The sequence below is a fragment of the Schistocerca americana genome, chromosome X (assembly GCF_021461395.2).
Source record: "Schistocerca americana isolate TAMUIC-IGC-003095 chromosome X, iqSchAmer2.1, whole genome shotgun sequence".
Classification (NCBI taxonomy): Eukaryota; Metazoa; Arthropoda; class Insecta; order Orthoptera; family Acrididae; genus Schistocerca; species Schistocerca americana.
Window position 1 is genome coordinate 945335943 of NC_060130.1, and position 12409 is coordinate 945348351.

Sequence of the window (12409 nt, forward strand, 5' to 3'; positions counted from 1 at the left end):
ATTCAATTCAGTTTACACTCCATTATACTTGTTTTACTTTTGTTGTTGTTCATATTATACAGTAATCTCTTTTCAAGGCAGCATCCATTCTGGTCAACTGTTGTTCCAGTCCTCCGCCGTCTCTGACAGAATTGCACTATCATAGGCAAACCTCAAAGTTTTTATTTCTTCCCCATGAACTCTATTTCAATTTCCCAATTTCTCCTTGGTTTTCTTTACTGCCTGTTCAATGTACAGATTAAATAACATTGTGAATAGGTTACAACCCTTTTGTACTCCCTCCTCAATTACAGCTTCCCTTTCATGTCCTTCGACTGTTACAGCTGCAGGGTTCCGACAAGTTGTAAATGATCTTTCGGACCCTGTATTTTATGCCTGCTACCTTCAGAATTTCCAAGAGTATAGTCCAGTCAGCACTGTCGAAAGCTTTCTTTACATCTTTTCTATTAACGTAGCATTGCGTTTCTGTAGCCTGCCTTCCAGGTTAAAGGATCTTCAATATTTTTTGTATTAATCGAAACTGGTGAGGGCCTAGACTGACGAGCAACATTCGGAATTTAGTCGTGGTATCTGTTCGTCTTCTAGCTATTTTTATGTGGTCGAGCCACTGTTAGTCGTTTCGGACTGTTACTCTCTCATGTTTTACGACTGTGACTGTTTCCACTGATTTGTAGCCTAATCGGTCTTTCCGCCTATTTATGCTTCTACAGCTGATCATTTCTCCCCCTTAAGAACGAATTTATGGCTTCTGTCTTCTAGGAAGTACTGAGTCCAGTCACAAAACGGGTCTGATACCACATAAATTCGTAATCTGTGCACTAGAAGAGAGAGAGACATTATATCGAAAGCTGTTTCTGAACGACGTATTTCGTCCATAATTATTCGAAAGAGTAATCACCTGAGACTGACGTCTGTAATATGGCACATACGGTTCACATCTATTTCATGTAACGTCTCTGGAAGTAAAAATAAAAGTGTATGCTTAAGGTGGTGATAATACACTACGAGCCATTAAATTTGCTACACCAATAGGAAATGCAGATGATAAACGGGTATTCATTGGACAAATATATTACCCTAGAACTGACATGTGATTACATGTACACGCAATTTGGATGCATAGATCCTGAGAAATCAGTACCCAGAACAACCACCTCTGGCCGTAATAACGGCCTTGATACGCCTGGACATTGAATCAAACACAGCTTGGACGGCGTGTACAGGTACAGCTGCCCATGCAGCCTCAACACGATACCACAGTTCATCAAGAGTAATGACTGCCGTATTGTGACGAGCCAGTTGCTCGGCCACCATTGACCAGACGTTTTCAGTTGGTGGGAGATCTGGAGAATGTGCTGGCCAGGGCAGCAGTCGAACAGGACCTGCAACATGCGGTCGTGCATTATCCTGCTGAAATGTAGGGTTTCGCAGGGATCGAAAGAAGGGTAGAACCACATCTGAAATGTACCGTCCACTGTTCAAAGTGACGTCAATGCGAACAAGAGGTGACCGAAACGAGTAACCAATGGCACCTCATACCATGACGCCGGGTGATGCGCCAGTATGGCAATGACGAATACACGCCTCCAATGTGCATTCATCGCAATATCTCCAAACACGGACGCGACCATCATGATGCTGTAAACAGAACCTGGATTCATCCGAAAAAATGACGTTTTTTCATTCTTGCACCCAGGTTCGTCGTTGAGTACACCATCGCAGGTGCTCCTGTCTGTTATGCAGCTTCAAGGGTAGCCGCAGCCATGGTCTCCGAGCTGATAGTCCATGTTGGTGCAAACGGCGTCGAACTGTTCGTGCAGATGTCTTGCAAACGTCCCTATGTGTTGACTCAGGAATCGAGACGTGGCTGCACGAACCGTTACAGCCATGCGGATAAGACGCGTGTCATCTCGACTGCTAGTGATACGAGGCCGTTGGGATCCAGCACGGCGTTCTGTATTGCCCTCCTGAACCCACTGATTCCAATCGACTAATCCAATCGACAATCGAGTAACAGCCATTGGATCTCTACCAACGCGAGCAGCAATGTCGCGATACGATAAACCGAAATCGCGATAGGCTACAATCCGACCTTTATCAAAGTCGGAAACGTGATGGTACGCATTTCTCCTCCGTACGCGAGGCATCACAACAATGTTTCACCAGGCAACGCCGGTCAACTGCTGTTTGTGTATGAGAAATCGGTTGGAAACTTTCCTCATGTCAGCACGTTGTAGGTTTCGCCTCCGGCGCCAAACTTGTGTGAATGCTCTGCAAAGCTAATCATATGCATATCATCCAATAATTCTGTCAATTAATGGGAAACAGAATAACTGCTTGCATAAAGCCAGAGGTGGACCAAAGTTTTATGGACTTGCTCAATTTCGGAAGCTCTTTCTCGTGAATAAATCATCCATTTTTTGACACTGTAGTCATTCGTTTGTCTGTACACGTACATCACATCTACCGATCTCCGTCCAGTTCGGATTGTTCCTTCTTGGTGTGTCACCTACTTGTCTTAGAGCGAATATTCGCCACATCTAAGGACAACTTCCTCTGGTTCATTCGCAAGGAGATAGTATAAACAGAAAATAAATAGGTCGCTTCGCACCCATTAATCAGATTATGATCAACCGGTACAATTTTCTACATTGCTATACAGGCGTAAGACAAGCTAAAACTTTAATTAACACCGGCTCCCAGGCTTATAGTCGTGTACTCTCGTCCTCAATACGTGTCGTTTGATAAACATCATCCTCATCATCTTTCGGCAATGATATTATATTTAAATGTTTTAATTCGATAAATGAAGCTCCACTCACTAATATCATACTACCTGTAACGCCTGTTCGAAGAAAGTGAGAAAGACAATGTTGGTCGGGTGCTTATAAAGATTCATTTTAAGTACAAATCTTTGATAAAACAAATAATTAGCAACTGTTTTTCGTATGTATTTTTGTTTTCGGTATTGTAATAGTTTGAGAGTTCTTTATGCTACAGTTCCGTAACTTCACATGTCGTGCAATAATTATGTAGGCTTGTTCAGTACGTAAATGTAATGGTATTCCAATGCCATAGTGACTAATTTTCCTAAGTATTTGTAAATACGAAAAAATTTCTCACGCAGTTCATTTGGTATTTTTTCTGTACTTAGTATATCAATACGTTGTCTCTGCAGCGTTATATATATTTCTTGAAAAAACGACAGGAATTACTAAGATAATTTTTAACAAGTATTTTTCTAAATTTATTCTAAATTTACAAATGTTTAGACCAAGGGCCTGAGGATATTTAGAGGCTGTGATGTTGAACATCACACAAACTTAAATTCATTAACTTTCCACAATCCTATTTCGAGAATATGAAACTTTTGCGTTGCTCTACACTTGGAGTGGAGGATGGTATTTCAATCCGTGTGTTGCTTGTATTGCAGGAAAGAAGCGGCGGCGGGCCCGGACAGCGGCTCGCACTCCTTGCAAGAGTACACCTACCGGAAGATCACTCCCTGCGACGTCTGTTCCCAGGTACTCAGAGGTAAGTCGCCCTTGCTTTTATAACCTTCGGTCTTGTCCTTCACAACAATTCTACCTCAGCCTGTGCTTTTATAGCTTACGCCGTTCTTTTGATTATCTCTGGCCAGATCTTCTTAGTAAGGATGTTGGGGTTGAATCTGTCCTTACATCTACATCTACATCCATACTCCGCAAGCCACCTGACGGTGTGTGGCGGAGGGTACTTTGAGTACCTCTATCTGTTCTCCCTTCTGTTCCAGTCTCGTATTGTTCGTGGAAAGAAAGATTCTCGGTATGCTATGTCGGTATACTACAGCATCATCCGCAAAAAGCTTCAGTGAACTTCCGATGTTATCCACAAGGTCATTTATGTATATTGTGAATAGCAACGGCCCTCACCCTGGTTATGAACGCTAGCTTGGGCGGGGCAAGGTATGTGACGTCATAATGTTAAATTTATAAATTTAGGAGCAGTCTCGAACGCGAACTACAGTATTACTCACATCTGATATTCGCAACGAGTTGCGAAACGTGAATCAAAGCGATGCAATAAGGCATTCTGTGGTTGAGCCTGAATCGACCAGATGCCTCACTGAAAAATAACTTTCTAAAACATAAGTGGCATATTTTGTGTAATTTGTCTTCGATTCAAACTTCCATGTTTCGAAAATATGAAAGCTTAGTCTGAGGTAAACTTGGATGGTATGGCGCAAATAAAGTCTTTGGTTTACTTACATTTGTCTATGTTGCGAGGAATTGGTTGAGGTCTGCGACTGTATTGCGATATTTACAAGATGACACTAGTTTAGTGTCAGTCACGCTTGTTTTCAAATATTTATTGAAACGTTGCGTTATAGCGACACGCAGATATCGTCAAATGTATGTTATTTGTCCGTCAATTGTATTATTACACATTCACGTGAAGTGCGAAATTTCTTTCCGACTCTGCCAGTGAGGTTAAGTTTCGAAATATTCTTACCCCTGCCAGAACGACTAAATTTTGTTAGTAAAAATGTACCTGTGTGGGTACTGTAACTAGCTGGAGGTAAAAGGAGTGGATAAACTAACACTTGGAATAGTCCCTCCAGATTTGCAGTCGTAATAACCGCGACAATTATATCGCCATGAAAATCATATTTGTTGAAGATAAAAGCTCTGGATGATTACGAAGGGGTTCTATTTAAATGGTGAACGCAAATTCATCTTACCCATGTCGAATTAATAGACGATGAGCTTCAATAGAAATCATCATTTGACGAAACATAAAAGACAATACTGTGTGCCATACTAGAATTAGTTCATACACTTTATAAACTTTAATTAGTATAATAAAAAATATAACGTTCAAAAAGCAGAGCGCGATCATGTCTGACAGCAACTGCGCTCACCCTACCTGCCTATTTGCGCCAGCTCTACGCTGTGCAGCCTGCATTCTTAGACTCTAAATCTAGGAGCTATTGTTATCAGCAGTTACGGATTTCACTGGTGCATTGCCTCCCTGTAATATTCAGATGCAATATTAACAGGTGTTAATAGCCAAATGACAGGGACGGTGAATGGGTACCTGGCTTCACAGATGGGCACAGGACGTAACACAGCTGGGGAAGCGACGGAGCGGCAAAGCGCGCCATCCGTCTCAACTCGGCGGGATTTTTTCAACTCAAATCAGCGAGGCAGCCTGAACGGCCTGTATGTCATAAGATCCAGGAGGGCTAAAACGTGCACCTGCATGATTATATGATTATACACTGAGCAGGCATGGTCGCCATCTTCTTGGGCTTCGGGGACAGAATTTCAGGAACTACCATTAGTCCGATCTCCACGACCATGCACCAGCGAAGTCCGTAACTGCTGATAATTCAGAAAGAGTACATTTCGCTTTATCTTATCACATTAGTTATACGAGAGCCGCATCATCACCGTCTTCTGTGGGATGTCCGTGCTTGCAATGTAGCGCCATTGTGGTGGCTGCCATTCCAGCTTCCTGCTACCGTTGCATATTCTTGTCCTAGGAATATCGTATTGCGCGTCTTGTACTAAATTCGTATGTCATAATTGGCACGGACACTTCGAAGGGTAGGTTCAGCCTCCTGAAATGAAAAGGTGTTTTCTATCCTTCGCACTCGTGGGCATCCTTCGTTCGCGAAGTATGGGCGTTGTGTGTGGTTTAAGGGTAACTATTAAGTGTAAATGACTGTAATGGGTGTGTGTGCAGCGTGGTGTCATGTATGTGTTTGACGATGATACAAGGGAGAGGGTGGAACAGAGTCGCGTCCACTCGCTCACGAGACACTTGAAGATGTTTGGAATTTAATTCAGGGCATTGGCGCAAAGACTGGTGATCAGGAACTTTACACAGCCATCCCTGCTGTCCCCTCTGCAGTAAAGGCAAAGGGAACATTATCAACAGCGCGCAGCATACCCCCCGACCGTAACCCATCCAAATGCTGTCCACACCCGACAGTGCCTAACTTCGGTGATCTGATGGGAACGACGCATCCACAGCGGCACTGCCATTCACTCCTTTTTCAGTAATATCCAGGGTGTCCATGTGTGTCCGCAGCTCGTGGTCGTGCGGTAGCGTTCTCTCTTCCCGCGTCCGTGTTCCCGGGTTCGATTCCCGGCGGGGTCAGGAATTTTCTCTGCCTCGTGATGACTGGGTGTGATGTCCTTAGGTTAGTTAGGTTTAAGTAGTTCTAAGTTCTAGGGGACTGATGACAATAGAAGTTAAGTCCCATAGTGCTCAGAGCCATTTCTTTGTCCATGTGTCCATAACATCCTGTTATCATTTCAGAAAATCATAGCTTGGGAACTATTAGAATCGTGGCTTGTTGCAAAACGCAAAAAAAAAAAAACTGCCATGCCAATTTCAACGTGCGCCCATTCGTTGCTCGTAGCACATTTAGGCGACATTAGAGTTCAGCATTGCAGTATCAACAGGTCTTACAGTTTCATTGATTCCTGCACGAAAGGTAACAATGGCACTGACTGGTGTTGTGTACTCGCGAAGCTTGACGTAACCCCACATAAAAGAAGTCTGTAACTCACAAAAAGAAGTCTAATGGCGTGACATCGGGACAGCGGGTAGGCCATGCGATACAACCATCACAGCCTATCCACCTCTTAGGAAATGTCACGCTGCACATCCTGCACGTTCGAACTCCAATTTTGGGATGCACTGTCGTGCTGAAAGAGCTGCAGCTCTTCGTTCTGTGTTAACAGGAACTGCTGGAGCATGTCCAGGTAAACATTTCCCGTCTTGTTTTTCTCTGCAATGAGAAATGGGCCAATCACCGTATCGTACATTAGGCCATACCAAACATTAAGCTTCAGGCTATCACTGATGTGTTCATGTGTGTTTTGTGGCTTTACAGAGCCTCATTTCCTAATTTTGTGGCGACTCACATGTCCAGAAATGGAGAACGTCGCTCCATCTGAAAACAGGCGCATTGTCAGGTAGTTATTGTCAGCACCTACGAAGGCCAGCATGGAACAAAACGCACTTGAGACACACTGACTCTGTGTCGCCGTTTTGACGTAATCTAAGTCAAATTTGCAACAAAGGTCCAAGGAAAAAAAGACTGAGAGCTGTTACACGTTTTACGAGAAACCAAGATACTCTATCTTTAGTAGTTTCCAAGTTACGCTTTTCCGGAAAGATAATGGGACTTCATGGCCACCCTGTGCACTCTGCCCTACAACGGAGAATGCTGTGTTCCGGTATTACAATATCACAACACGCACAGTCGTCACTTACTTTTCTCTTAATTCTGTGTAGATATCAGGGGTGGGGTCCATCCCCAAAGAAGAAAAAATGGTTCAAATGGCTCTGAGCACTATGGGACTTAACTTATAAGGTCATCACTTCCCTATAACTTAGAACTACTTAAACCTAACTAACCTAAGGACATCACACACATCCATGCCCGAGGCAGGATTCGAACCTGCGACCGTAGCAGTCGCGCGGTTCCAGACTGTAGCGCCTAAAACCGCTCGACCACCCCGGCCGGCCCCCAAAGAAGAAATGCACTAGACTGGCAGTGGTGCTAGCATTCTGCGAGGCGGCCTAGTCTTAATCGTGAGGATGGTAGTTCATATCCCTGTGCGATTATCCAAATTTTAGATTTTCGGTGATTTTTCTGAATCATGTAGGCAAATACCGGGATGGTTCCTTGAAGACGGCACTGCTGATTTCCTTCCCCATCAGACCTAGTCTCCGTCACCAGTGACCTCGTCGTTGATGGAACTTAATTTGTTGATTTCCTATGACCAAAACATGTATTTTCCTCAATTTGTTGTCATTACTTGTCCTCCCATCTCCGTAGTGCCTCTCCCCTAACTAGCACCTCGCCTGCTATTGACTGCCCTGAATCTACATTGTGCCTTGTGGGTATATACAGGGTTCCTCTGCTTCGTATCTACATGTCTATAAAGTATATTCTCAACATTAATATAAGGGACCCTACTGGCGTCGTTCTGCACACACCTGTCAATCTGAGTATTCCCCTCTGCAAAGAGTAACGCAGCAACATTTTCATAGTGCAATCATCTACGTAACAATACAGAACTTTTTTTAAACAGGAATTGTTCAAAATCTCAACTGCCAAGATCTTGATAAATTGTATAGCAGCGCTCTATTTCTTCTTTTAAATAGTCAAGAACATAAAGGGACTGGCGAACTACATCAGAGGTTTCCAAATTATTAGATCTCAAGGGCCACATATTAAGTTTTGATTCTTAGTGGGGGGGGGGGGGGGGGGCGCACGGATAACGTTTTCTCAGAAATTCAAGAAGAAAATTATAACGAAGCGGATTGTTGTTTAACATAAGCACAATATTCAGTGAAAACCTCACGTACACATTATTACTCTTTAGCAGAGGAGAGAGTTATACACTGAGAGCACTTTTCAGACTTTTGCCGTGTAATAGAAGTTTATTACATTTTCTTAGTGCATTTTAAATGAGCAGTCACTTTGTGTGCAGCAGTCTCTCTCTGAAATTACAAAAATTGCTCAGGAAAAGGGCGGTTTTTCCTGATGTGATAAAATTCTGTTGGCATCTGAAACCATTGAAATCGATAAAATCTTGTCAATACTGTTTTTAGTCGTCTGTCAGTTACATTATTGCTCTACTACACACCAATAATCAGTAAGTGAAACCAAATTAAGTAGAATATTATAAAAAAATCAGTTACAAGTTAAATACATTTTGATACTGAAATTAATTTTCAAGACTGGTAAAATTGTTAGGACATTAACGAAACCCAGCTAATTTACGAATCTCAAATGTTCCATGGTAAAAACCCATCTGTGTTAAGGTACAAGATGGCGCACAACGGAGAAGGTATGGCTTAACCGCCAACCCATTATATAAATAGTTCTAAGAGTATGTAGAATTTTACTTGCACAAAATTCTGTAAATGAAAAATTAACAATATTATCCAAATAACTTTAATATACTATGCCGTACTTAAATGTTTAGAACATTAAATATTTACAAATGCTGTACAAAACACAACCTCATGTCGAGCAACAACAAAAACTGTAGAAAATGGCGGAAACTGCTTATGTCGAACTCTAGCGCGCATTCCTTCATGCGATTCTAAATTCAGCCACTAGACTGCAGTACCGACCAAAGAAACAGCATGTGTGCCTAGGTACACTATCCTCTAGATGCAACACTCTCCCCTTCACTTAGAGGTGTGAAATTCATTTTTTATTCCAATTGTTCTCAAACTGTGACTAACTTAACCTGTTGTATAAGTAAAGCCGGCCGCGGTGGTCTCGCGGTTCTAGGCGCGCAGTCCGGAACCGTGCGACTGCTACGGTCGCAGGTTCGAATCCTGCCTCGGGCATGGATGTGTGTGATGTCCTTAGATTAGTTAGGTTTAAGTAGTTCTAAGTTCTAGGGGACTGATGACCACAGCTGTTAAGTCCCATAGTGCTCAGAGCCATGTGTATAAGTAAAATATCTCGTAGATGTTTGTTACCCAGGTTACTTGTCTATTTAGATTCGGTAAATAAAATACTTATCCATACCTGTAGCAGTGCCAAATTCATATAATAAACGTCTTGCAAAATCTTCGATCTTGAGGGAGTTTTCTTCTTATAAATCTGTAAAAATGAACAGGACTTCCTTCTGCAACCGTGGTCTTCATAGTGTCATCAGCATGCGGATCAATAATTTCCATTTGCAGTGTCTGAACACTTCGCAAGAAATGGGCTTCTGGAAAATTTGGATCTTTTTGTAATGGTCATCTAAATCTGAGAACCTGGAAGAGAACTCTTTCTTCACATCACCATTCCATTGCAAACAAAAATGGAAGATGCATACTATTGTGATAACATTCGACCAGAGCAGCTTTTTTCAACTTTATGCACTGCTATAGGTTTCGAATGATGCCTCATTCTCAAGCTGTACCTAAATGTGACCAAGCGGAGGGTACTCTGTGCCGCTACTACTCATTTCCTTTCCTATTCCACTCGCAAATAGAGGGAGGGAAAAAGGACTATCTATATGCATTCGTATGAGCCCCAAGTTCTCGTATCTAATCTTCGTGGTACTTACTCGCAATATATGTTGGCGGCAGTAGAATCGCTCTGCAGTCACCTTCAAATACCTGTTCACTAAATTTTCTCACTAATGTTCCTCGAAAGGAACGTCGTCTTCCCTCCACGGATTCTCATTCGATTTCCCTAAACATCTACGTAACACTTACGTATCGAATCTACCGATAACAAAGCTAGCAACCCGCCTCTGAATGGCTTCAATGTCTTGCTTCCACCCGACCGGGTACGGATCCCAAACACTCGAGCAATACTCAAGAGCAGGTCGCACCAGCGTCCTATACGCAGTCTCCTTTACAAGTGAACCACTCTTTCCTAACCACTCTTTCCTAAATCTCTCTCAGACGGCCTAACGAACACAACGACCTAATTGTGTACTTTATGCTGTTAAAATTCACAAAACCTTCAGGTTAAATTTACACAAACACCAGTGCTACGATAGAGCTCGACTAAACCGATGGCGTAGTAAGGCCAGTCAAAGAGGCCATAGAAGATCGAATGTGGAAAATAACTCGTGCAGTCGCTAATTTTTGTGCAGTGGTAACATGTACTGCCAAGAACAACATACAGGTGGAGGCTGACTGTGGGAGTATGGGTGCGTGTGAAAGTCACATTTGTACTTTTTTCTTGAATAACTTGAAAACTACGACCTTTGGTGAAACCGTATCCCAGTACAACGCAGGGCGTTCAACACGTAATGCGATACATTTTTATTCTTGGCCAGTTTCGGTTGAAAAAATGCGGAATTTGTTGTGGGACATCGTGGAATATTCCCTATTCAGCCACTATTGTTTCATGAAGTTTCGATAGATGACGGTGCTATACATGGCCTTCAAAATGGCTTTGGTAAAGGAGGTGCGTTCCAAGCAGAGAGTTATCACTGGGTTTCTTTGGTGAAATCCATCGCAGATATTCATAGGCGCTTGCAGACTGTCTACGGAGACCTGGCAGTGAGCAAAAGCACGGTGAGTCGTTGGGCGAGACGTCTGTTATCATCGCAACGAGGTCGAGCAAACCTGTCTGATCTCCCGCGTGCCGGCTGGCTGCAGGCAGCTGTCACTCCTACAATGTTGGAACGTGCGGACACTCTCGTTCGAGATGATCGACGGATCACAATCAAGCACCACGCTTCACAACCCTACGTTTATGTCGGTAGTGCGTACACACTCGTCCACCAGTTGGAGTAATCAGTGATGCGGGGGCGTTCCTTGCCGGCTAAGAGAAGACCATAAAGAGCAACGAAGGACAATCTGTTCAGAATTACTTGCGCGTTACGAGGCAACTCGTGACAATTTTTTGTCGGACATCGTCACAGGCGATGAAACATGAGTTCTTTGCTTCGAACAGGGAACAAAACGACAGCCCATGGAGCGGTGCCACACCACTTCTCCTCTGAAGAATAAGTTCAAAGCAGCACACTCAGCCGGTAACGTCATGGCGATCGTCATGTAGAACCCTCAAGGGGCTACTCTGTTTGATGTCCTTCTCATGTTGCAACGATCAACTCTGAAGTGCATTGTACTGCCCTCAGGAAACAGCGTGCTCGTCACCACAAAAATACAATGAACTGCTTCTTCTCCATGACAATGCAAGCCTCAAAAGTCTGCGTAACAGGCAGGAACTCAGAAAACGTCATTGGACTGTTCTTCCTCATCCATCCTAAAATCCAGATATCACACCTTCTGACTTCAAGTGGATGACAGGGAGGTTATTGACGTCGATCAGTAGAGTGCTGTCATGCGGACATAGAGGCCCTCCTAGTAAGATGTCGTAAGGCTGTCGCACTGAACTAGCCAAAAAGTGGGTAATAATATGGTGTATCGAAATCCTGAATAAAACGAAACTGCTTTCAGAAAAAATGTGTCGCATTACTTATTGACAGCCCCTCGAACACTGTATCTCCTACGAAAAGTACCTGTTTATTTTTCTGTGGGACTAATAGTCGACGAGAGAAAAATTCGATACGTTGCGCCGTTTCAGAGTTATTCACCATTGAAGTTAACCAATCAGGCTGTTGTGCACTCCACAGACGATGTCGCCAAACGGTTTCATCATTGATTTCCTGAAACCGAACAAGAAAGCAATACAAAAATTAGACATCGGCCGGTAGTACCAATGGCTACGGAGTCTCTTGCGCTGCCATCTACGCTATGTAATAACTGACACTAACTGTATGTCGCGGGTTGCTTGAATTTGCTTGCGCGATAGTTCAAATGGCTCTGAGCACTATGGGACTTAACATCTGAGGTTATCAGTCCCCTAGAACTTAGAACTACTTAAACCTATCTAACCTAAGGACATCACACACATCCATGCCCGAGGCAGGATTCG

The 12409-nt window shown here is 43.3% G+C and overlaps 1 protein-coding gene across 3 annotated transcripts in view; it reads left to right on the forward strand.

The window, feature by feature from the left end:
• LOC124555076 (SH3 and cysteine-rich domain-containing protein) overlaps nucleotides 1-12409 on the forward strand; it is a 981469-nt gene that overhangs the window by 671042 nt on the left and 298018 nt on the right. For all 3 annotated transcript variants that reach the window (XM_047128864.1, XM_047128865.1, XM_047128866.1), the window contains one exon: nucleotides 3434-3534. In XM_047128864.1, the coding sequence (XP_046984820.1) occupies nucleotides 3434-3534 (101 nt within the window). The remainder of the gene's footprint in view (nucleotides 1-3433; nucleotides 3535-12409) is intronic.